The following is a 25,260-nucleotide window of genomic DNA, read 5'->3' as shown; positions in this document are numbered from 1 at the left end:
CTTTTTTGTTGAAGTATAGCCACTCTTAGGTCTGTGATCGAATGACCAGAGAGATTGAAGTGTTCTCCAACTGGTTTTTGAATGTTATAATTCTTGACGTCTGATTTGTGTCCATTCATTCTTTTACGTAGAGACTGTCTAGTTTGGCCAATGTACATGGCAGAGGGGCATTGCTGGCACATGATGGCATATATCACATTGGTAGATAGCAGAGGGCTCTTTAATCCATCAGACAGAGGCTTAAGATCCACTGGCTAGAAGCTTGTCACCCCTATTGATCCATGATGGTGGAATGGATTTGACCTAGAACTGAAGGGCTCTATATCCAGTTACTAATGCTCAGAACCATCTACTTACCCTGTGCTGTCTGCTCACTCGATATTGCAATATGCTGTGTGGAAGAGTATCTTTGCCATCTCTCCCCCATTGTTTGAGAACACACACTTTCTTCTGCAAGAAGCCAAAACCAGCGAATTCAACTAACTTTAATGAATTGCAAACACAAACATACTATGTCATAGTATGAGTTATTTTATTTCTGGATCCCTTAGTTATATATATCCAGAATGCCATCCAGTAGCAGAGACTCCACCATTTCTGCATCTCTGCTGTTCTCCATTTAATATGGCTAACTATACATATCCAATGGATAAATGGGACCTGGCTGGTCCCAAGTTTTCAAAGCAAGCTCCAGTTCCACTGAAGTAACAGGTCCCTTAAGAAGAGGCTGTAGTCCCATCAGGTTACTTGTTTCCGTAAGTCCAAATGCTGTCCTTTACTACAGCTCACTAGGCCCTCCAAATAGCTCTTCTCCAGAAAAGATCCGTCCTGTAAGTAAAATTCCTCCTAGATACAAGGGTCCCTTTTAAATCTCCCTTATGGAGCTTCAGGTGTGTGCTCTTCCCTGCATGATTGAGATCTTGCACAAGAGTGGTAGGGCTTTTATCTCCCTTTGCATGAAGATGGTTAATTCTTTTCTGACTGGAGAGTCAGATCACACACTTCACACTCACAATATGTGTGTGATTCATGAAGACATTAGTGGAAGTTCTCAGCTCTTGTTGAAAAGTAAATAAATCATAAAGGGGCTTTTTTATTTAAGTTAAAAAAACCAAAACCTTGCAAACTGGTTACTATATGCAGGAAAGTACCTCCTTGAAAGAGAATTTGTCCTTCCAAAGCTTCATCAATTGACATGAAAATGATCCTTTTTCTATTTAAATTAATTTATCACTAATCACTTTTTCAGGATACAATCTGGTAAAAATTCATATCATAAATTCCAAAAGATGGCTCATGCATAATATGTGAAAAGAAAGTAAAAAGCAAAACCTAATGAATTAGAAACGAGTTCCAGTTTGCCCATACTTACTTTATGGATGTAGCCCAACAGTAATGTAATAATGTACCAAAACTGAGAATAATTTGAAAGAAGTGGCTGGATCAGCAAAGATTTCCTTATTTCATTTCCTGATTTCAAATGCACTTGATAATTTGAAACATATTCAATACCATTTCCTGTACCATTTTCCTATCAAATTATTGTTCTAAGGCAGGGGTTCTCAAACTGGGGGTTGGGACCCGTCGGGGTCATGAGGTTATTACAGGGGGAGTCACAAGCTGTCAGCCTTCACCCCAAGCCCCGCTTTGTCTCCAGCATTTATGATGGTGTAAAATATATAAAAACGTGTTTTTAATTTATATAGGGAATCACACTCAGAGGCTTGCTATGTGAAAGGCGTCACCGGTACAAAAGTTTGAGAACCACTGTTCTAAGGGCTTTATAGAAACATAAGGAAACCGGAATTGCCATACTAGATCAGAAGAGTGGTCTATCTAGTCCAGAATCCTGTCTCTGATAGTGGCCAAAACCAGATATTTCAAAGGATGTGCAAGAAACCCCAGAAAGGGTGTCCCTGATCCATCAAAACACTAAAGCATGATCTCATGCACATGAGCACCCACATGCTTCAAGTTATGTATCTGTTTAAGTGCTTTGCTGGACCTAAATTTTATGGAATAGCCTGCTTATATTCTGCTATCAATCTCATCAAAACTCTCATTACAAACTTTGGGAGTTTTATGTACAAAATAATGGCTGGATAATGTCCTACTACTATACTAAAATAAATAATACTATAATAAAAATGCTTAGCAACCAAAAATAAAAGCAGAAGCAACTAGAAATGCTGGAGTTTCTTTTTCCAAATATATGACATTTTCTAGGATCTCAATTTCAAGATTTTGTATTACAGATATCAATTCAACATAATTAACACTGATATAGCACGAGGCTTGTGTGGGATGAAATACGTTTGAGAGTAAATGAGTGGCATATCTCATACTAAGATATGAGAGGTAGTTCAAGAGGATGTGTCTCCACTTATGGAGCTTCAGCTGTGTGCTCTTCCCTGCATGATTGAGATCTTCACTCCTTCAGTACCCCTTCAGTTGCCTCTTTAAAGCCAAGTATTCAAAGTGTTTTGGTCCTTTGCACAACTATTTCCACAAAAGTGAATGTAACTTTTTTACTTAGACACCCTTCACAATGCAGCTGAGAATTCCTGCTCCCCCGTAGATGGGGTGTATGTGGAACTAACTCGGTCAGATGCCTCTGCATAGAGAACTGGGCAATATTTATACAAATGGATTCCAATGTGGTTTCGGAAAAAGGTATAAAGATATTTCCTAAACTTTTCACCAGCGAAAGCATAGATCACAGGGTTGATACAACAGTGGATCATTGCAACTGCTTCTGTCACTTGGATTGCTAGCTCCAGCTGACTGCTGCTGTCACAGTTATTTAGGAAAAATAAATCTTGAAAAGTGTACATGAGAACAACGATGTTGAATGGTGTCCAGAAGAGAAAATAAACAATCATTATGATAAAAATAAGCCTGACTGCCTTATGTTTTTTCTCATTCCTACATCTCAGTAATGTCTTTATAATCTCTGCATAGCAGAAAATCATAATGACCAGTGGAATGACAAGTCCCAGGATGTTCATCTTTAAAGTCTGGAATTGCTTCCATTTACTTTCCTGTCCCAATGGATAATGAGGGCTACATGTAAAATGATATGACTCCCTTTTAGCTTCATGAAATATAAACCCTGGAAGAGAGGCTAATATTGCAACACCCCAAATGACAACACTTGTGAGAATGCCATAGGTAACTGTCCTAGCCTTTAAAGCAAACACTGCATGGACAATGGCCAGATATCTATCTACTGTCAAAAGTATTATGAAAAAAATTCCACTGTAGAAGCCAGCATAATAGACCCCTGAAAGAATTTTACACATTGCATTTCCAAAATCCCACCCACGTGCTGCATAGTAAGCCCAAAATGGCAGGGAAAGAATAAAAAGCAAATCAGAAATTGCCAGATTCAGTAGATAGATGTCAGTCATGCTTCTCAGCTTCTTGTATTTTATCAGGATCAGCACAACTAGCACATTGCCCACCAGGCCAAATATCAGCACCAAAGAATAAAGCGGTGGCAGAAACAGGGATGCAAATTTTTTGACTTCAGTTTTTTGGCATGGTTCTGAGCCAGTATAATAATCATAGGTTGTCATTTCAGTTCCGTCATCCATCTTGTTCTATCCTGGATGAAGAAAGAGATGGTAGAAACTAAAGAGATGGACTAAAACTCAGACAAAGATTGGAATTTTACCACAAACAATAATTTTGGTGGCTGGTGATGACCCCCATATTTCAGCTGCCTAATATTTCCTATTATAAAAGATTATTGCAATTTTTTTTTGAGAAGCTCTGAGATTTCCATTATTTGCACTAGGCCTTTGAAATGCAGTGGGGAGAAAGCCTTAGGGCTAGAGAAGCGCCTTTTCTTTTTCCCCATGAAATGCTGTTTATGTTTTGCTGTGTTATGACATAAAAATACAAAAGTGTCACAGCCACTATTACTGAAAAATTTCCTACTTTCTCATGTTTACAATATAATTATAAAATAAATCAATTGGAATATAAATATTGTACTTACTTTTCAGTGTATAGTACATAGAGCAGTATAAACAAGTCATTGTCTGTGTGAAATTTAAATTTGTACTGTCTTCGCTAATGCATTTTATGTAGCCTGTTGTAAAACTAGGCAAATATCTAGATGAGTTGATGAACCCGCTGGAAGACCTCTGCCAGGTGTACACGTAGACCTGGTTGAGAACAACTGTCCTAAAGCACCAGGCTTACACTGCTGCCTAAGAAGCATCAGCAGCCACTGCACTGGTAGTGCTTAGGAGCTGTTGGAACAGCTGCGGTGCAGAAGGAGAGAGAGTCAGGTCAGCTTCCCACTAACCACACACCCAGACCTAGCATGTAGCCATAGCAACCTGTTCCCCCCAGCTTTCCCCTGGAAGAACCACATGGGACAGAAATTCCTACCTCTTGGGAGGATGTGGGCAAAGATGCTGTCCAGGCTCCCCTGAGCCACTCACAAGATGCAGATGTTCACATACACATGTGTGTGTGCCCTCAGATGATAGCTTTCTCCTGTTGATAGTTACTGTAGCTCAAATGGTTGATAACTCTATGCCTATGCCAAAGTTTAAGAATTCAAACCCTGCTGAGTACACATGAAAGAAGGATTATTAGAGTTGTACATAACTGAATTTGTTTTATCTGTTTCCTTCTAAAATGAAAAATACATAAAAACACTAAGTTAATAGAAAATTATTTAGGTTGCAAAGTCAAGTATTCAAAAGTTAAGAAATGCCAGATTTACTGTTGCCTGTGGCACCTTAATTCTGTCCACTTGTGCACATACATTGTGATACAATATTTAATTACATGATCCCCACGCATTTTTCCCACAGGATCTTTTCCACAGTCAGTGCAGAAGATGGATACACAAGGGGACAGAATTAAAGTTGCATAGGCAACCATAATGCAGGCATTTCCTATATTTTGATTTTGCAACCTAAGTAACATTCTTTAGCCTTGTTCGTGTGTACACAACGTTTGTAGGAAGAGACATGCAGTCTGGTCAGTCTCATCTTTTTATTTCCTTGACAGTAAATAGTACATGATTATACCTGTATCATATAAATATGTAAAATATAATGTTGACCAGATTTAGGAAAATACTCTGAGTTAGTTGTTGAAAACTTTAAATATTGCTGATTAATGACTGTAAGTCTACAGATGAATGAACTACACACGCTTGTGGGCCAGATCCTTAGGTGGTGAAAGTTCACCTAACTTCGTTGAAGTCAATGGAGCTATACCAATTTATGTAAACTGAGGATCTGGCCCTTAATGTACAGTATTATATGTTATTTTTATCTAGATGGAGATATCTTGTAGTAAAGGGTTAAAATTATTACTGCTCATTAAGAAGCAAGCTGGTCTTAAAAAGCAGATAACTGAGAAAGCTGATCAGAATTTAAGGTGTCATTGTCTTTAAGAGACAGGGTTGCTTTTCAATGAAATAGTTGCCTTCTTTTAGTTGCTGTGTCTCAACTTGGTGCCAACTGGCAGAGGGCACAGGGGATACTCAGTTTTCCAGGGATCCCCTGCATCAGATATATGCATAATAATTCCCCCTATAATCAGGGGCACTGGAACACTTTTAATAGTGAGGGTGCTGAAAGCAGTTTTTACTTTTTACCTCATGCCCCCCTTACCCCTGTCCATATCCCCCCCAACCCCCAGAGCTGGGACCAGGAGCAGAACTGTGTCTCTGGGAGAGGCGGGAACTCAGATGGGGTAAAGAGGCCAAGGCTGGGGCCACAGCTGGGGGCAGCTGCAGGGCCAGGAGTGAACCCCTGGGAGCAGGGGGGTCGGGCATGGGGCTGGGAGTAGAGCCCCAGGAACAGGAGGCAGGGCCAGGAGTGGCATGGGTCCAGTGGCTGGGGAGAGGGGTGTGGGGTTGGTGCCCCAGAGCAGAGCTCCAGTGCAGGGCTGGGAATGGGGGCCCAGGTGCAGGGCCAGGCACGGAGCCCCAGGCGCGGGGCCAGGCGCAGAGCCCTGGGCATGGGGCCAGCAGCCGGAGAGCAGGTCCCATGGCGGGGACCCGAGTCCTGAGTGCAGGGCCAGCGAGCGGAGTCCTGAGTGCAGGGTTGGGAGCGGGGCGCTGGGCTTGGGGCTGGGACCCTGGTGCAGAGCCCTAGGCATGGGACCAGCAGCTGGGGAGTGGGGCTGGCGGCCGGGACCCCACATAAAACCTGGGGATGCTGCAGTACCCCTGCATCCCTAGTTCCTGCACCTATACAAACAATGGCATGTGAGGTCTCTACTGAGAGCCAGTAGCCCACTGGACATCATAATCACTGCAAAATGTATGTACAGATAATATTTAAGTACATTATGTATCTAAAATTTCATAAGGACTTGGGATTAGGGTGGGTCACCAGGAGGTGACATACCTCAAGAATATTCCTTTCAAGCAGGAGGTAACAGACACTTATCTCTCTATCTGGTCATGGGTTTACTTGGCATTGTAGGTGTCATAAATATAAAGGGAAGGATAAACACCTTTAAAATCCCTCCTGGCCAGAGGAAAAACCCTTTCACTTGTAAAAGGTTAAGAAGCTAGGATAATCTCGCTGGCACCTGACCAAAATGACCAATGTGGAGACAAGATACTTTCAAAAGCTGGGAAGAGGAAGAAACAAAGCCTCTCTCTCTGTCTGTGTGATGCTTTTGCTGGGGACAGAACAGGAATGGTGTCTTAGAACTTAGTAAGTAATCTAGCTAGATATGCGTTAGATTCTGATTTCTTTAAATGGCTGAGAAAAATAAGTTGTGCTGAATGGAACGTAGATTCCTGTTTTTGTGTCTTTTTGTAACTTAAGGTTTTGCCTAGAGGGATTCTCTATGTTTTGAATCTAATTACCCCATAAGGTATTTACCATCCTGATTTTACAGAGGTGATTCTTTTTACTTTTTCTTCTATTAAAATTCTTCTTTTAAGAAACTGAATGCTTTTTCATTGTTCTTAAAATCCAAGGGTTTGGGTCTGTGGTCACTATGTAAATTGGTGAGGATTTTTATCAAACCTTCCCCAGGAAAGGTGGGGTGTAAAGTTTGGGAGGATTTTGGGGGGAAAGACGTTTCCAAACGGACTCTTTCCTAATAATACCGGTTAGACATTTGGTGGTAGCAGCGAAAGTCCAAGGGCAAAACGTAAAATAGTTTTGTACCTTGGGGAAGCTTTAACCTAAGCTGGTAAAAGTAAGCTTAGGAGGTTTTCATGCAGGTCCCCACATCTGTACCCTAGAGTTCAGAGTGGGGAAGAAACCTTGGACCTGTATGAAAACCTCCTAAGCTTACTTTTACCAGCTTAGGTTAAAACTTCCCCAAGGAACAGAAAATCCTTCCTTATGCTAGAGGAAGTGCCTCATGACCTTGGGTACCCCTGGGAAATGTCACAGTTCCTTCATATCAGTTTTCTTTTTTGTATTGTCAAATAACTATAGAGATAGGGGCACCAGCCCAATATGCCCCATCTGCATAATTCCCTTAAACACATGGTCGAAGTATGGCCAAGTGTAAGAGTAGTAACAAACTATGTAGCATTTGAAGTGCTGGGAGCAGAGTTAACAGCAGGGAGTTAGGCTATGTACACACTACAGCTTAAGTTGGTATAAGTTGTGTTGCTCAGGGGTGTGAATGATCCATCCCCCTCAGCGATGTAAGTTATACTAACCTAAGCATCAGTGTGGACAGAGCTATGGTGACAGGAGAGCTTATCCCACCAACATAGCAACCGCCGCTCGCGGGGGCTGGAGTAATTAAATCAACAGGAGAGCTCCCTCCCATTGGTTTAGAGCAGGGGTTCTTAATCTTTTTCTTTCTGATGCTTCCCAAACTTGCTATAAAAACTCCACGCCCACCTGTGCCACAATAACTGGTTTTCTGCATATAAAAACCAGGGCCGGCATTAGGGGGCAGGAACCAGGGCAATTGCCTGGGGCCCCACACCACAGGAGCCTCTATGAAGCTACATTGCTCAAGCTTCAGCTTCAATCCCGGGTGGCAGGGCTCAGGGACCTGGGCTACAGCCCCAGGCAGTGGGACTTCAGCTTTCTGCCCTGGGCCCCAGCAAGTCTAATGCTGGCCCTGCTTGGAGGCCCCGCTGAAACTTGCTCAAGGCCCCCTAGGGGGCCCCAGATCCCTGATTGAGAACTACTGGTTTAGAGCATCCGCACTAGCAGTGCTGCAGTGACCCAGCTGTACTGGTGTAAGCTCTGTAGTGTGGCCATTGCCTTAGAACAGTGGTTTTCAAACTTTTTTTCTGGGGATCCAGTTGAAGAAAATTGTTGATGCCTGCGACCCAAAGGAGCTGGGGATGAGGGGTTTGGGGTGTGGGAGGGGCTCAGGCTGGAGCAGCGGTTTGGAGTGTGGGGGTGAGAGCTGCAGGGTGGGGCCAGGAATGAAGGGTTCAGGGTGTGGGAGGGGGCTCTGGGCTGGGGTAGGGGGTTGGGGTGCGGGAGGAGGTCAGGGCTCTGGACTGGGAATGCAGGCTCTGGGGTAGGGCCAGGGATGATGGGTTTGGAGGGCAAAAAGGGATTCTGGGTTTGGGGGGGCTCAGGGTTGGGGCAGAGGGTTGGGGTGCAGGAGGGGGTCAGGGCTCTGGGCTGGGACTGAGGATGAGGGGCTTGGGGTGCAGGAAGGGGTTCCAGGTTTGAGGGAGGCTCAAGGCTGCGGCAGGGGATTGGGGTCTGGGGTTGGGGTGCTAACTTACCTCTGGCAGCTCCCGGTCAGTGGTGCAGCCGGGGTGCACCGCTGACCACACTGTGCCCCGGAAGCAGCCAGCAGTATGTCTGGCTCTTAGGCAGAGGCAGGCAGCATGGCCTCCCCAGTTCCCATTGGCTGGTTGCCAGCCAATGGGAGTGCAGAACCGGTGCTCAGGGTGGGGGCAGCGCGCGGAGCCCCATGGCCCCCCGCCTAGAAGTTGGACCCACTGCTGGCCACTTCCAGAGCACAGCATGGTGTCGGAAAAGGTAGGCCCTTATCTGCCTTAGCTGGGCAGCAACGCCGACGGGACTTTTAACGTTCCAGTTGGTGGTGCTGACCAGAGCAAGGCGACCCAGCACCTTACATGCTGTGACCCAGTAGTGGGTCATGACCCGTGGATTGAAAAACACTGCCTTAGAAAAGAGACCTGAAAAAGATTTTGCAAGGAAAGCATCTGCAGCAGCTAAGCGGACATGGATTTTTGTTCATGGAAGCATAACCCTTTGCCCTCTGTGAGGATGTATGGCTGAACTATGCTGCAATAGAATCTGCATAAGGATCTTGTTGGTCTGCAGGAACTCTGATCCTGACACTTTAGGATCACAGAGATAGGGACATGGGCCTATATCCATGGATGGCCATTAAGAAAGGTAGCATCGTGCACAATGGGGAACAAGGTTTTTTTTTGCTTTTTTTTTGGACATTAGGCCCCTTTAGCCTATTTTGTCTCTTTATCTGACTGGACCATTCTACTTTTATTAAGACCTTGTTAAACTACTTGTGGAAAGTTATCATAATCACATACATAACAATACATTTGAGTTCTATTGAAAACTAAATAGGCCAAAATTTCAAAAGTTACTATTGATTTTGGGTGCTTCAATTTTTGTGTGTCAGATCTGAGACATCTTTAAAGATGCCTGATTTTCAGAAAGTCCTGCACATTCTCCCCATGAGACAGTTGTTCCACAGTTGTGTTGACTCTACAGTCATTGTGAAAGTAAAAATGTGATTTTGTTGGTATAGTAAGCTGTTATGGCTCAGATACATTGGTAGTAAATGAGTTTAAAGATCATATTTTTATATAGTCACTTTTACCGGTACTTTAAGACAAGAAGCTTCTCCAAAAAGTCAGGTTTCAGAGTAGCAGCCGTGTTAGTCTGTATCCGATGAAGTGAGCTGTAGCTCACGAAAGCTTATGCTCTAATAAATTTGTTAGTCTCTAAGGTGCCACGGGTACTCCTTTTCTTTTCCAAAAAGTAGCCACTAACCTTTTCCCTCCATAGATTATTTTTTCTATTTGGTTTGGTTTGCCTGCACATTCACTTGCAGAATTGGGGCCGTTCTTTGTATCTGTGGCCTGAACAACTTAAGAAATTGACAGGTTTCAGAGTAGCAGCCGTGTTAGTCTGTATTCGCAAAAAGAAAAGGAGTACTTGTGGCACCTTAGAGACTAACAAATTTATTTGAGCATAAGCTTTCGTGAGCTACAGCTCACTTTGAGTTAGCAGCATTGACAACTGAGGCAGAGGTGAGGCAAACACCCCCAAAGGCAAGACAACAAATAAGAGATAACAGCGGAAAACCTCAAGATTAACATCACTTAAGGACTAACGATTACAGAATAAATTGCAAAATCCATAGACTAAAGTGGAAATTTACAAGTATAAAGGTGGGGTGCTTTGCCATAGAACTCTGGGTTCAGTCCTGCAAAGCCTCAGAGCATCGGATCACAACTGACAGAGCCCAGCTCCTCACTCGTGCTCTATCTAACTGGCCGTTAGATTGACTTGAGCTACGACAGACTGGTAACTATAAAGACCATCTGCAGGACTTGTGTGTGTGTTGTGCAATAGAATGTATATGATAATGGTTGTATTTTCAATAAACGTGGCATATTGCCTTTTTCCCTGAAAAAGATCCCATGTGCTTCTTATAAGCATAACAACTTTTCTCCCTTCACTCTGTCTCTGGATCATGAGAACATCACGTTGGTGCTTGTCTTCTTCCACCCACCCTGTCCTCAGGGCCTAAATCCTGTTATCTCTCCCTTCATTCTGATTGATTCCAGTAAAATCCTCCTACTAGCTCCTTTCCTTGCTTCAGAAGCCTCTCTCTACAGTATCTGAATCTGAGATTAGTATCTATCCGTCAGATACTGATAACTACCATTGGGTGCCTACCAATTTTAAAAGAGCAGGATTAACAAATCACTATATGCAGTATCCCATGAAGCAATTTCTTCCACTCTTTTAGGAAACTATTATCCAGTGCCTAAGACACTTGACTAGGAGTCAGATGGCCTGGGTTTTATTTCTAGCTCTACTACTGATCAGCTGTTTGATTTTAGGCAAGTCATTTCACCTCTTTGTGCATCAGTTTCCCCATCTATAAAGGAGAGATGAAGATACCCACCCTTTTGGGAAAAATAGCTATATGACCTACGGATGAAAAGCACTACAATATGGGGTGTAAGTGTAGTCATGACCACAGAATACGATTTCTTCCCAGAAATCTGCGATCAGCCTATCAAAAATTCTGTTTGTCTGGTGCAAGTTAACCCAATCTTTATTGCTTTTGAGTTAAAAAGCCTCCCATGTCTTAAGCATACACAAAAATCAGCAAAGCCAGATATTACTGTTTCACAGAAATGTTCAGATCATTTTTTGAAAAAAAAAGGCAAAGATTAAAACGTTAAAATGTTAGACTGCGGAGTAAAACTTCACGGTAAACAGCTAAATTACACAGGACTTCCTGTTGAAATACATATTGAATATAAATAAGTCACATCACACACAGTGTTTAAATTACAATACCAGTGTTTCAGCAATCATTTTGAGATAGGTATAAATATGCCTTAGCCAGATAGATTCTCCTCTCTTCTGGACAGAAGGGGGATCATCTTTTAATATTTAATGGTAAACTGATACTTAGGAATGCAATTTCCATTAATTATGACAGGAGTTGTGCACTTGGCATCTTGGAGTCAGGAGTGAATCCTAAAATCTTTATTAAAGCCAAACTGATTTCATATCACTTTGAAAGACTCCAAAATCAGACCATTTGTATGGTGTGCTGAAAAGATGATATATTCCAGATTAGGTCTGAAGGATTTTAAGTTTAATGTGCTCACATTTTCAGATTTCAAACCAATATTTTCCCAGTATCGGAGCAGTTCCTCAGCTTATATGAATCCGTGTAGGTCCACTGACTTCAGTGATACTACACTAGTTTATACCAGTTACAAATCTGGTCCATTATTGTGTTTTCAAAACAGATTTTGATTCTTGCTACAACTGGTATCAAAGTTTTGACAGAAAAATCTTTCCTGTTTAATTCAATTGTTACAGAGGTATCTTATTTCATTGCAATCTTATCCAATACAGTCCCTGGAAATTTGCCTCATTACTTATCTCGTTTCCATTCTGAACATTTCAAATGGTTATATCCTTTTAAAATAGTTCATTCTAGTGCATTCCCCCTGCCCTTCTCAATTGTTATTTTTTATAGGTGAATCCACTAACAAATGACCCAGCAGATTCTTTTCTGTGTTTACAGATATAGGCATTTGTGTTACCTCTTAATCTACATAAGCAACTAATAAATGTATAAATACTAAAAACAGAAGAAAGATAACTTACCAAATATCTAAGAAGTGCCACTGATGTCTTAGTCATTTAGACCAGCTACACTGCATAAATCAGTTTTGCATATAACAGGCACAGGGCAGGCATACGCCCCTTCCTGGATGAAGGATACAATATTCATACGTTTCGCAGACTTTGTGTGAACAAGAAATCATTGTTTCTTAAAAAAAATAAGCAGTTCTTCTTTTCTAAAAAGGACTTTCAAATGCTCCTGTAAAAAGTGCGTTAAAGTACAGATGTATAGATTTTGAAATCCTAGTGGTGGGACTTAGGTTTCACAATCCAAAGCTATAATTATAGAAAGAATTTGGTTTTGTTTGTAACCCACTCTTAGCGTTGCAGCATGTAGTGCTGTGAAAAAGGGAAGAAATCTTTAGAAGGATACAGAATTTCTTGTTTTTCATTTGGGGGACTCTCTGTGCCACACTTGCCAGAGGCAGGAATGATATCCAGAAATTGGGTGTGGAAGCACTAGGTGTGCTCATTAGCTCTTTGAAGTTACTTTAGTGATTTACATTGTGGGCAAACAGATTGGCAGGATACACCCAGAGTCTCTTTCTGAGAGTGGGACCAATGGGAACTCATGGGGAATGGGAGGGGTTTATAAATAGAGGGAGCCATATAAATAGAGGGGTTTATAAATATCTGGAGCCATAATACTCTTCCTTCCTGGTGCAGTCAATCTCTTCTTGAATTTACCCTATGTATCCATACAATAAACCCCCTTACTATAATCAAACTTACCATTAGCAATTATCTTTAACATATTCACAAACAATCACAGGCAATTCCAAATCTGTCAGGTGTCAATGAGTTTTTCCTGAGAAAGGGAAGGACTTTGTTTTTCAAGATGAAAAAGTAGGAAACATGAAAGAAAAGAGGCTTGTCTCTTTCTAGAAACATAGGAATTGCCAGCTTGGATTAGACCCATGGTCTGTCTAGTGAAGTATCCTGTCTCCAGCAGTGGCCAGCACCAGCTGCTTCAGAGGAAGCTGCAAGAAAGCCTTGTAGTGGGCAATTGAGGAGAAACCTGCCCACAGGTAAAATTTCTTCCTAAACCCCAGTAATTAGAGTTTGGCTTATGTCCTGCAGCTAAGAATTTATATCCCTTCCAAAACTGTTGTTTTTTGCTGTTTTAATTATTAAGCTTTGTAATCCGAGATCACAGTGAAATAAACATACAGACCTATGTTTTTTCCAATAACCACACCAGTTCATGATATATATGAAAGAATATGTGATCAGAGATCTATCAATGTAGATCATCGATCCATCAAGATAGATCCATCTAGTTATCGCCAATGAGATAGTAAATGTCAAATGACAGGAGTCCAGGAAGGGGCATTGTGGGGAGGGTTGTGCACTGGAAAGGATGTGAACTGTGGTTAGGGCAGGCTTTCCAAAAACATAGGGCCAGCCCCACGGTGGACTTTGGGTGGGGCCTGAAACTCATATCCTACTTTTTGACTATCTTGAAAAAATGCAAATTACTGCATGGGATTTTCTGTTAGATTTCTTGTGCATCTGCCACCCGCTATCTCAGTGATTTTCTGGCATAGAGGAGACAGAGTCTCAGTCCCCCGACACCCATTCTGCGCCCCAAGCTTCTTCCCTATGAGTCCCTTTATCCCAGCTTGTACCTCCCTCAGGCCCATTTGTCTCCCGGGTCCCAGTTGCTCTTCAGGCTCATTCATCTCACTGAAATGTTGCAAAGTAAATGCTAGTGTGAGTTTCTATCCTTTGCCCTTCTAGCATTGCATTAATTATTGCTATATGTGAACGTTCTCTCTAACTCACATGAAGGTGGGACTGTGCTCATTTGCTTCAATAAAAGTGAGGCATGATACAAGAAAGTTTGAGACCCACTGGGGCAGGAAGTGGATGTCAGAGAGCCATGTTACCTGGTCTTGGAGTGAGAGGCTGTCAGGGAGGAGGAATATATTGAGATTGGCAGGAGATCGAGAGGGGTGAAGCGGGGGTACTGGGATGCATGAAAGTCTGGTGCAGGAGATTGGGAAGAGCATGAAGGGGGAGGCCGGGGAATGGTGGGGACAGAGAAGGGAACATGGAGAGGGATGTAGAGCAACACGCACTTACTCATATTTAATTTTAAATACTTAATACTCTGTAGATATAAAACTTGAAGGGCCAGATTCTCTGGTTGGCTAATGTCACTTTATACCACCTAAGCAGCACAAAGTGATCATACAGTGGCCAGAGCTGGCTTGTGGGAGAATTCAGTTTGTTCCCCAGTGCTAGATAATTTTTCCTCACTCACCTTCACGCCATCTGCTTTATAATATCCACCCAAACTGATATTTGCCCTAAAATTAAAAAAAAAAATATTTTCAAAGGTCAAGTACCAAATCCCTCCTCAAGTTTCTCGGTGAATGGGGGCTGTCCCAGCTGCAACATCTTTTAGGATAGTGCAGCAGCTCTACACCCAGTAGGTGTCATTTCCCTGTGGGCTGGCGTGGGGGAGAGTTCTGGTCCATGACTCCACTTCCTCTTCACCCCTTTGTGGTTATGTGCATTTCCGTGGTGTCCATGTAAGGAGCAATCCCTGCCCTTTTCCAGGATCCGGAGCTGAAGCCTCTTTTCCACAAAGATAATGAGAAACATACAGTATAATGATTTTATTAATAACTTGCATTAATGTGGAAAGAGAAAAAAGCATAAAATGGTAGCTTTAGAATTCACACCCCAATAAAAATGAAAATGGAGACAGCTCAGTAAAACTGAGTATGCATCTGATGAAGTGGATTTTAGCCCACAAAGCTTATGCCCAAATAAATTTGTTAGTCTCTAAGGTGCCACAAGGACTCCTAGTTGTTTTTGCTGATACAGACTAACATGACTAACACTCTGAAATAGATAACCATAACATTGACATGCATTTGGTTTTAAAAAGGTGCTTTCACACTAATGCAAACTTGCAGAAAATATTTTTTCCATAAAAGGAAGTTTACTGTGAGAGTAATTTTCTGCCTTCACGTTGTAGTACTGCAGATATTTACTTCACAGGGCTGTCATCAGGATGAATAACTAGTTATGTACAGAGGTGTGAGGCTGCAAAGTACTATGTAAGTGCTATGATATTGGGATCTGATCCTGCCAGCTCATGTGAGCAGGACTTGCATGCATTAATAGTGCCATTTGGAGCAAATGGATGGAAGTCAGGGACCGTCTGGATGAGTAACACTGGTTTGAATGAGTGTTTGCAGGATCAGGCCTTTAATAAGAGCTTGTTGAAGCATACCCATTTTCTCCTCATGATGTGTGCATATCACATCATTCTCTTGAAACTGAGTTGTTTGTGGTGTCAAAATTAAGGGCTGTTGCATGGGAATGTCATTGTACATTAAAGAGTGATATGATATTAAATATTAGGACTCTAGATGAGTAAAAACTTTCAAATCCAAAATGAAGCCAGAACTGTATACATTTTCCTGAATCCCACTTGGCTGCAAAAACTCTTGTTCTTGTAAGAAGTTTTCACATTGGTTCATGAGAAGGCAAAGAATATTATGACCAAGAAAACCTCTTTCCAACGGGAAAAAACAGATTAGATGCAAGCCTGTAAGATTCAGGTCTTGCATTTTCAATCTTTTTGCATTTTCCCTTTTTTTTTGCAGTTAATTAAAAAATCTAGAGAGCTGTTGAGATTTCCAGCCCACAATACTATTTTGCATCTCGCTCCCTCCTGTGCCATCATTGTTTGCCATTCTTTTTAGGATCAAACAAAAAAATTTAATATACTACAACCGTCGAGACTAATTTTCATTTCTCACTCTCCTGGATTTGGTTTATGCTCTTTTATCAGAGTGTGGAAGTTGTTGTTTCTCTATTAAGGATATGCTTCAGAGTAGCAGCCGTGTTAGTCTATACACTCAAAAAGAACAGGAATACTTGTGGCACCTTAGAGACTAACAAATTTATTTGAGCATAAGCTTTCATGGACTACAGCTCACTTCATCAGATGCATAGAATGGAACATATAGTAAGAAGATATATATACACATATAGAGAACATGAAAAGGTGGAAGTAGCCATACCAACTGTAAAAGGCTAATTAATTAAAATGAGCTATTATCAGAAGGAGAAAATTTTTTTGTAGTGATAATCAAGATGGCTCATTTAGACAGTTGACAAGAAGGTGTGAGGATACTTAACATGGGGAAATAGATTCAATATGTGTAATTACCCAGCCACTCCCAGTCTCTATTCAAACTCAAGTTAATGGTATCTAGTTTGCATATTAATTCAAGCTCAGCAGTTTCTTGTTGGAGTCTGTTTTGGAAGCTTTTCTGTTGCAAAATTGCCACCTTTAAGTCTGTTACTGAATTACCAGAGAGGTTGAAGTGTTCTCCTACCATTTTTTGAATGTTATGATTCCTGACGTCAGATTTGTGTCCATTTATTCTTTTGCGTAGAGACTGTCCGGTGTGGCCAATGTACATGGCAGAGGGGCATTGCTGACACATGATGGCGTATATCACACTGATAGATGTGCAGGTGAATGAGCCCCTGATGGCGTGGATAATGTGGTTAGGTCCTATGATGGTGTCACTTGAATAACTATGTGGACAGAGTTGGCATTGGGCTTTGTTGCAAGGATAGGTTCCTGGGTTAGTGTTTTTGCTGTGTGGTGTGTGGTTGCTGGAGAGTATTTGCTTCAGGTTGGGGGGCTGTCTGTAAGTGAGGACTAGTCTGTCTCCCAAGATCTGTGAGAATGAGGGATCATTTTTCAGGATAGGTTGTAGATCTTTGATGATGTGCTTGAGAGGTTTTAGTTGGGGGCTGAAGATGACAGCTACTGGAGTTCTATTATTTTCTTTGTTTTCAGAATCAAGATCCTGTTTTGTGGATACACCTTTGCCTTGCAATTAATAACATTTAGATTTCTAATGTCTTAATATGTGTTCAGTTACTTCCAGAGTTGCACTCAGAAAAGAGAAGGCACTTTTAAAGAAAATTATGCTGTAAAGATATAAGAATAAATAGTTTAATGCTTAAACTTCCTCTTTGAATATATAAAACTGAAGTCAATATAATTGAATGCAATAGTCAAGGGGAAAGGATTATTTTAAAGAGACAGTCACCAGCTAATAGGATACCTCTGCTTAACACAATTCTGGTTAACAGAAGGTCAGTCATATCCCTTAACAGAAGTGTGCACATTTCCTGTTTATCAAAATCTCTGTTTTATGAAGATTTAACAGCTCTTCAAACCCTATAGGAAAAACAATGTAGCAGTGTAATTGTAAATAAACCCTCACCACCTCAGATAAGAACTTGATTACATTATGAAAAAAATGCTAACTTATAAAATTTATGGGAATTTTAGAACCTTTTATGATTTTGCTGCAAAGGTTTTTTTTCCTGTAATTAATGTTGAATATTGAAGTAAAAAGGTGCATTAAGCCCCATGTAAATGGCTATAATGTCCTCCCATGGTTCCTTTCCTCCTAAAGTTTTTCTTGTGGCTTTGCATATAGGTAAATGTCTATTGAGAGAAGACAAACCTTGTTCCTTGCCCTCTTCAAGCCATCTTCTGAATTATATTTCCTGAGGAAATAGTTCTTTGACCAGAGTCCAGGTTTAAAGAGCAAAATCATACTACATTAGGTGCCATGTTACAGTAGATACTTGCCAAACCGTAGAATTTGAATGTTCCTGTGGGATTTGTAATATTCCCTATGTGAAAAATGAGAAATACTGCAATGTCACCAAAAATTTTATTACTGTGATTGGTAACTGTCCAGGTCTTAATACGATGACCATAAGAGTTTTGTTTAATTGCACAATCTTTTAAGTAAAAAAGGAGGATGAAACTTTTACTGGCTACATTTCTAATGCACTTTACAAGCCAATGGAGATATCATGCTCTGCAGTGGATGGGGTGTATGTGGAGCTAACCCGTTCTAATTTATCACCATGAAGAGCTAGACAGTGTTTGCAGAGGTAGATTGCAATGTGTTTTTGGAAAAAGGTATAAAGATATTTCCTAAACTTTTCACCAACGAAAGCATAGATCACGGGGTTGATACAACAGTGGATCATTGCAACTGCTTCTGTCACTTGGATTGCTAGCTCCAGCTGACTGCTGCTGTCACAGTTATTTAGGAAAAATGAATCTTGAAAAGTGTACATGAGAACAACGATGTTGAAAGGAGTCCAGAAGAGAAAATAAACAATCATTATGATAAAAATAAGCCTGACTGCCTTATGTTTTTTCTCATTCCTACATCTCAGTAATGTCCTTATAATCTCTGTATAGCAGAAGATCATAATGACCAGTGGAATGACAAGTCCCAGGATGTTCATCTTTAAAATCAGGAATTGCTTCCATTTGATTTCATAACCTGATGGATAATGAGAGCTACAGGTCCAGCGAGCACCTTCCTTTTGAACACTGTGAAATATAAACCCTGGAAGAGAGGCTAATATTGCAACAACCCAAATTAAAACACTTGTGAAGATGCCATGGGCAATTGTCCTAACTTTTAAAGCAAACACTGCATGCACAATTGCCAGATATCTGTCTATTGTCAAAAGTATTATGAAAAAGATTCCACTGTAGAAGCCAGCATAATAAACCCCTGAAAGAATTTTACACATTGCATTTCCAAAATCCCATTCACGTGCTGCATAATAAGCCCAAAATGGTAAGGAAAGAATAAAGAGTAAATCGGAAATTGCCAGATTCAGCAGATAGATGTCAGTCATGCTTCTCAGCCTCTTGTATTTTATCAGGATCAGCACAACTAGCACATTGCCCACCAGGCCAAATATCAGCACCAAGGAGTACAGCGGTGGCAGAAACAGGGATGCAAATTTTTTGACATCAGCTTTTTGGCATGGTTCTGTCTCAGGATCGTAGTAGTAGGTTGTTGTGTCAGCTACTTCAGTCATCTTGTGCTGTCCTGCAACTAAAAGTCAGACAAATATTGGAATTTTACTACAAATAATATTATTGGTAAGCTGGCAGTGACTTCTATATTTAAGTTGCCTAATGCTTTCCAGGATAAAAGATCATTGCAACCCTTTTTTGAGATGCTCTGATACCTCCACTATTTGTTAAATATTGGTTTCCACATGCACTATGTATGAGAAATATTTGTCATCTTCAGTGAAGTATGTCAGCAGCATGACACAGAGAGCTGGATGATGACTAATCACAAAGGCAGCTAGTTCTCAGCTTGTTTGTTAGAAGTGTGTTTAAGTAGTTTTCAGAAGTGTCAGAATGAGACAAAAAGATCACCATTGAAAAAGGGCCTATCTAGAGGAAACACTTATTGTTTTTCAGGTTTCCTACCCACATTCAGATGTCACTAGCCCACACCACAGCAATAAGCCATGAGTGGTTGTGCATTGGTAGGCTGTGGGTGGACAGTATCCAAGTAGCATTTCACAAGAAAAATATGCCAAATACATTAGTTGTTACAAATTATTCTTTCAACAAGTTTGCTCATTTCTCACATTAACTGACCACTCTGTGCTTCTGTATTTGGTTTAGTTTGGTTCTGAAAAAAGACATTACTCATTACAGTATATAGAAAGAGAAACCTGAACAACCGTAATTTTTGGACATCTTCATAACACTAAAAAACTGCTAAAAATAAACCCTTGAAAACAGAAGCCATAAGTCTAAATGAGAATAAGGCCCGTATTCTTTATTTAACAAAATTGTTCCTTTGGCTTTATTCTCATTTACACCCAGGCCATTTTAAACTGCTCTAGTCATGCATAGGAGCCTTGAAGGAAGTGAATATTAATATATTTATTTTTACTTTAAGGCCCTTTTACACTGTCAGAGTAAGGTAATGTGGTCTTAGTGTGAATGAGAATCAGGCTTTCTTGTTCTTGTCATGATAATATCCTTGCGTACAAGAAATAGATGACTTACCGGTTAATTAGGAAAATGCGGAAGAGGTGATTAAACAATCCTGCACTAGCACTGACTTTGTAGGATGAAATGGCAAGTTTCTCCTCTCTTGCAATTCAGATCAAGTCCGAGCAATGAAAAATGTAGACTTTGAATGAAAGCATAGCACTGTTCTCTACCATCCAAGAAATATTCAGCACATTATTCTCAAGTTGATAACCTGTAAGAAAATTCACAAATCTATGAACTGATATTGAAACACCACCCTGAATGGCATCAAATAATTTCAAAACCATTGTCTTTGTTGGGCTATATTTTCATATTGTAAAACTTTTGTCCAAAAAAAGACACTCTCCAGTGTCTATTTTGAATGTATCTGCAGTTGACATTTATTATCTTGTTCTAATTACTGGATTCTGACAAAATGTAATATTGGGTTAACATGATTCACTTGATTCAAGATTTTTTTCCTCTTACTGCAATGGCCTTTTGCCTGAACTGTAAAGTGGTATGTCCTTAGCAACAGAAATGCCTATTGTCTGGAGTTTGAAAGTTGGTTGGAATCAATGATTTAATAGATCTTTTCCATCAATAACTGTCAAAATGAGGCAAACTATTAGTAGCTGCTTGCAAATTATCTGTGAACAAATTTTGCTATTTATAAATATTAGTTATTCAAAATTATTCAAAGGTTTTGTACAAACAAATTATTTCAGCCTATGGGTTTCTCATTAATTATTCACTATGACTGTAGCTTTAAATATTCATGACTGCATTTATAATTCACTATTTGTGCTGTGCAATTGATCCCCCAACTCAGTTTCTTCTTCCTGATTGGATGACTGCAACTCTTATAGGGCTTGACTAAGTCATCTCTAGTGCGTATTGTTGTATGGACACATATGCCCAAGTTTCTGCAAACATTTTTGCTAAACAAAACAAATAATTAATACAAACGTTTGCAGAAAACAAATTAAAAGGTTGCAAATACTGAATCTTCTTGTATGATTCTCTGCACCTTGAAGTCTTTAAACCATGATTTGAGGACTTCAATAACTCAGACATAGGTGAGAGGTTTATTGCAGGAGTGGGTGAGTGAGATTCTGTGGCCTGTGTTGTGCAGGAGGTCAGACTAGATGATCATAATGGTCCCTTCTGACCTTAAAGTCTATGACTGAGCAAAGGCTACACACATTCTTGCCTTATGGCAGCACTCTTGGAAACTGTAGTATTTTGAATGATTATAATATATTTGAAAAAGGACAGAAGTTTTGGGTGTGATGTTTGCCACTTTATCTGCAATGACAGTTTCAGTGGAGGAGCAAAGCACAGAGAGTCCTTGGTGGTGATAGTTATTACTGCACAAATCCTTTGTTTTGTTTTTTCCACATAGGCTGGAATTCAGCTTTGTGGCTGTACAGTGTTTCGGAGGTGTTTTGCTGGACAGTTCCCCAGTGATGTTCTATGACACCATCTGCACGGATCAAGGGAACACTATTTCTTCTAATGCTAAATCCATGTCCTCTCACTGATGGTTAAACATTGTACAGCCTCTGGTTTGCTTGGCCTGTTTAACCAAAAATTTTACTTACAGATAAATTCTACATGAAAAGATCATTAAATTGCAAAGTATTAACCTGAAAAGTTAGAAGATGCCAGAACAGTAGTATATGACTCGATAGTATTCATTACCATGTATTTGTTGACAGGTTTCCATGCCCCATTTAGGGCTTATGTCCCACCCTCCATCTCTGTTTCCGGTGGTATGAAGGTTTGGCGCTGTCAGCCATTTTGAAAAAAAAAATGATTTTTTTTTATGTTTGAATAGGGGGAGTGTGCTTGTGCTTTGATACATTTGGTTTCTTGTTTAGAGAAAAAGGTTGAGAGAATAGAGTGAGAGAGCTTAAAGATTAAAAAAGAAAGCTTTGGTAAGGTTTAGAGGAAAGAACCTTTGGTGAGTTTGAGTAAGGAGAGATGATTTTAAAGGCCTAGTTTGGCATGTTATTAAAAAATAGAAAGAGGACTTAAAGAAAAATAAAGATTTTTGTTTTTAAAGGGTGAGTTTGAAAGAATAGAGGCAAGTTATTAAGGAGAAGAGAGATTTTTAGTGAGGTTTAGTAAGGAGAGGTGTTTTGAAAGGACTAGTTTGGTATATTATTCAAGAATAAAAAATTTTTAGATAAATGGAAAAGGTGTATTAAATATAAGGGTAGGTTAAGAAAAGAGCATTTAAAAAGAGTTAAATAAAAGAGAAACATATAAAGGAAACTGTTTATTAAAACATGGTAAAATATGAAGTTTGGTTAAGAAAGAAACATTTAAAATGTTAAATATAAGGGTAGGTTAATAAAAGAGCATTTAAAACATTAAAAAATATTGAAAAATAGATTAAAAAGAACAGCCATGAGAAAAACGGGAATTTACTAAAGCAGAGACTGTTTAGTAAGCACATGGTAAAAAATATTAAAGGCAGGTTAATAGAAAAGTATTTAAACTATTAAATACAAGAATAGGTTAAGAAAAGAACATTTAAAAAGTTAAATAAAATAAACATTTAAAGATAGGTTAAGAGAGAGAACAGGGCAAGAAAACGGAAAAGAAAGCTTCTTTGCAAAGGGCAAAGATAGACAGCACATGACTGAGTTAGAGAGAGAGATTTTACCCTTCCAAGTGTTTCTGTGGAAAGAGGCAACTTCCCAGGTTCACAGCCCCTCAGGCTTGTTATCACCACCTTTGGATCGGCCCAATCAGATGTTGCTCTACAGAAGTGTCATAGAATTCATTTTCCTGAACCAATCCTATAGTCCCAAGGTTTTTAAACAAGAGCCATCTCACCCGCCCCACCTTTTAACTGCCTTATTCTTATCTAAAAGAACAGACCCCAAGTATTTTTCCTGCAATGCAGCCCTTTTACATTAGGCTTTAATAAAAGTTAAAACCATAAGCCCTTAGTAACAAACAATTTTTAAAAGTTTTCTCCTATGTTTTAGACTAAGATTGGTTATTTTTTAGTAAGGACAATTTGAAGCTGCAGCAAAACCCCTGTTAGTAAAAACAGCATCTGTGAGCCAGGGGAATCAGAAATAAGAAGGCTGCTTCTTCTCCAAACTTTTTAACAAATGCAAGTAAAAGTTATATTAAGTCTTGTAAAGGGATAAACACTTTAAAAGACAAACCTATATCGAAATACATCCCTTTATTTACCCCTTCAATAAAGATAAAGATTTATCCCTTCAATAAAATAGAGGACGCAGAAACACCCCAGGTTTAAAACCACAGGTCCTTAGTGACAGTCAGTTTATATTCCCCCTATTTTGTGAACCAGTGATGTGACGGGTTGGGTCACAGAAACCCCCTTGGGACTGCCATCTGATGTGCTGAGACTACCTCTAAGCCAGTTTTCCCTGGCAGCTTAGGACTTCAGTCCCTGCCTGGTTGTGCCAGACACACTAGCCTGCTACAAACACAGACCCAGGTCTGAACCACATCCCCCAAAAGCTGCAGGCTTAACTGAAAACAGCATAAGAAGTGCTCCTGTCTCCAACACCCAGATACCCAGTTCCCAATGGGCTCCAAACCCCAAATAAATCTGTTTTACTCTGTATAAAGCTCATACTGGCTAAACTCATAAATTGTTCACCCTCTATAACACTGATAGAGAGATATGTACAGCTGTTTGCTCCCATGGGTATTAATACTTTTTCTCTGGGTTAATTAATAAGTAAAAAGTGATTTTATTCAATATAAAAAGTAGGATTTAAGTGGTTCCAAGTAATAACAGACAGAACGAAGTAAGTTACCAAGCAAAATAAAATAAAATAAAATACGCAAGTCTAAGCCTAATACAGTAGGAAACGAAACGCAGGTAAATCTCACCCTCAGAGATGTTCCAATAAGCTTTAACAGACTAGACTTCCTCCTAGTCTGGGTCCAGCAATCACTCACACCCCCATAGTTACTGTCCTTTATTCCAGTTTCTTTCAGGCATCTCTTTGGGGTGGAGAGGCTATCTTCTGAGCCAGTTGAAGACAAAATGGAGGGGTTTCCCAGGGCCTTATATAGTCTCTCTCTTGTGGGTGGAAACCTCTTTGTGATGTTCCCCTCTGGTGTTATCTGGACCAGTGAGCTGCTAGGTCACTCCAATCCTTGACTCAGGGAGCCAGCCTTATCGTGCTCTGCTGTGAGAACCCCCACTCCTGGGCTGTTCATGCACAGCCTCTGGCATGTAAGCTGCTCAGAGCTACTTGCAAGCACATGACACTAGCCAATATCTCTGGTCCCAGTCACAACCCTAGGAACCTCCATCTTGCAGTGTCCAGTTATGCCCACTAGATGCTGCAAGCTTATGAGTTTGTCAAACTAACAAAGAAATTGATACGTACCAGGCTGGTTATCCCAAGGGTTGTTTCTGACACACTGCAAACCAAACGTACTGCTTCAGGTAGAATAAACAAACAGATTTATTAATTATAAAGGTAGATTTAAGTGATTATTAAATCAAATCATGACAAGTCAGATTTGGTAAAATGAAATAAAAGCAAAACACATTCTAAGCTGATCTTAACACTTTCAATGTCCTTACAAACTTAGATGCTTCTCACCAAAGGCTGGCTCTTCAGCCAGGCTCTCCCCTTTGATCAGTGGTTCATCACTTGGTGATGGTATCTGTAGATGTTAGTGGAAGAGAGAGAGCAAGGCAAAATGTCTCTCCCTTTTATCATGTCCTTTCTTTCCTCTTGGCTTTGCCCCCCCCCCCCTTCAGAGTCAGGTGAGCATTACCTCATCGCAGTCCCAAACTGCCCAAAGGAAGGGGATGATTCCCTCCAGCATCTAATAGATTCTTTTGTTGCTGCCAGAGACAGTGTCCATTGTTCCTGTGAGGCTGGGCTGGGTTTGTCCCATCCATGCCTTGATGAGGTGTGAACTGCCTCTCTGTTCTTGGAGAGTTTTTGCATGGGCTTGCTTTAAGCCATGAGGATACATTTTCAGCCTCATAACTATATAGATGAAATTGTAACCTACAACCTT

General features: G+C 40.4%; 2 protein-coding genes across 10 annotated transcripts in view; both read right to left on the bottom strand.

Moving 5' to 3' along the window:
- Positions 1–471: 471 nt before the first annotated feature.
- LOC119850434 (C-C chemokine receptor type 5-like) lies at positions 472–17,041 on the bottom strand. 3 transcript variants are annotated; one of them, XM_043508921.1, is made up of 6 exons: positions 16,718–17,041; positions 14,708–14,939; positions 13,089–13,707; positions 12,339–12,441; positions 4,402–4,579; positions 472–3,607 (listed from the first exon to the last, which is right to left on the bottom strand). In XM_043508921.1, exon 6 carries the CDS (start codon positions 3,594–3,596, stop codon positions 2,544–2,546), a length of 1,053 nt encoding a protein of 350 aa, XP_043364856.1. In that variant the 5' UTR covers positions 3,597–3,607; positions 4,402–4,579; positions 12,339–12,441; positions 13,089–13,707; positions 14,708–14,939; positions 16,718–17,041; the 3' UTR covers positions 472–2,543. The 3 variants fall into 3 exon arrangements, with proteins under 3 accessions (XP_043364856.1, XP_043364854.1, XP_043364855.1); XM_043508919.1 differs by lacking the exon at positions 16,718–17,041 and having other exon boundaries at positions 4,402–4,582; positions 14,708–16,630; XM_043508920.1 differs by lacking the exon at positions 16,718–17,041 and having other exon boundaries at positions 14,708–16,630.
- A 294-nt stretch (positions 17,042–17,335) lies between these two features.
- Positions 17,336–25,260, bottom strand: part of LOC119850433 (C-C chemokine receptor type 5-like) — a 36,958-nt gene continuing 29,033 nt past the window's right edge. For 2 of the 7 annotated variants that reach the window (XR_006279273.1, XM_043508914.1), the window contains 2 exons: positions 20,254–20,452; positions 18,064–19,270 (listed from right to left, as the gene is read on the bottom strand). Coding sequence is in view for 6 of the 7 variants with exons in the window: in XM_043508914.1 (XP_043364849.1) it covers positions 18,207–19,259 (1,053 nt within the window). In the remaining variant the exon portion in view is untranslated. Of the gene's footprint in view, positions 19,277–19,836; positions 19,871–20,253; positions 20,453–24,108; positions 24,264–24,614; positions 24,669–25,260 lie in introns of those variants that run through there. The other 5 variants (XM_043508918.1, XM_038388397.2, XM_043508915.1 and 2 more) reach the window with 5 other exon arrangements.

This window comes from Dermochelys coriacea, chromosome 2, assembly GCF_009764565.3.
Source record: "Dermochelys coriacea isolate rDerCor1 chromosome 2, rDerCor1.pri.v4, whole genome shotgun sequence".
NCBI classification, from domain to species: domain Eukaryota; kingdom Metazoa; phylum Chordata; order Testudines; family Dermochelyidae; genus Dermochelys; species Dermochelys coriacea.
This window is presented reverse-complemented; position numbering and strand designations above follow the sequence as displayed.

What these genes read in the sequence shown, in the direction of transcription:
- LOC119850434 (XM_043508921.1), bottom strand. Translation starts at nt 3,596, where the DNA reads ATGGATGACGGAACTGAAATGACAACCTATGATTATTATACTGGCTCA.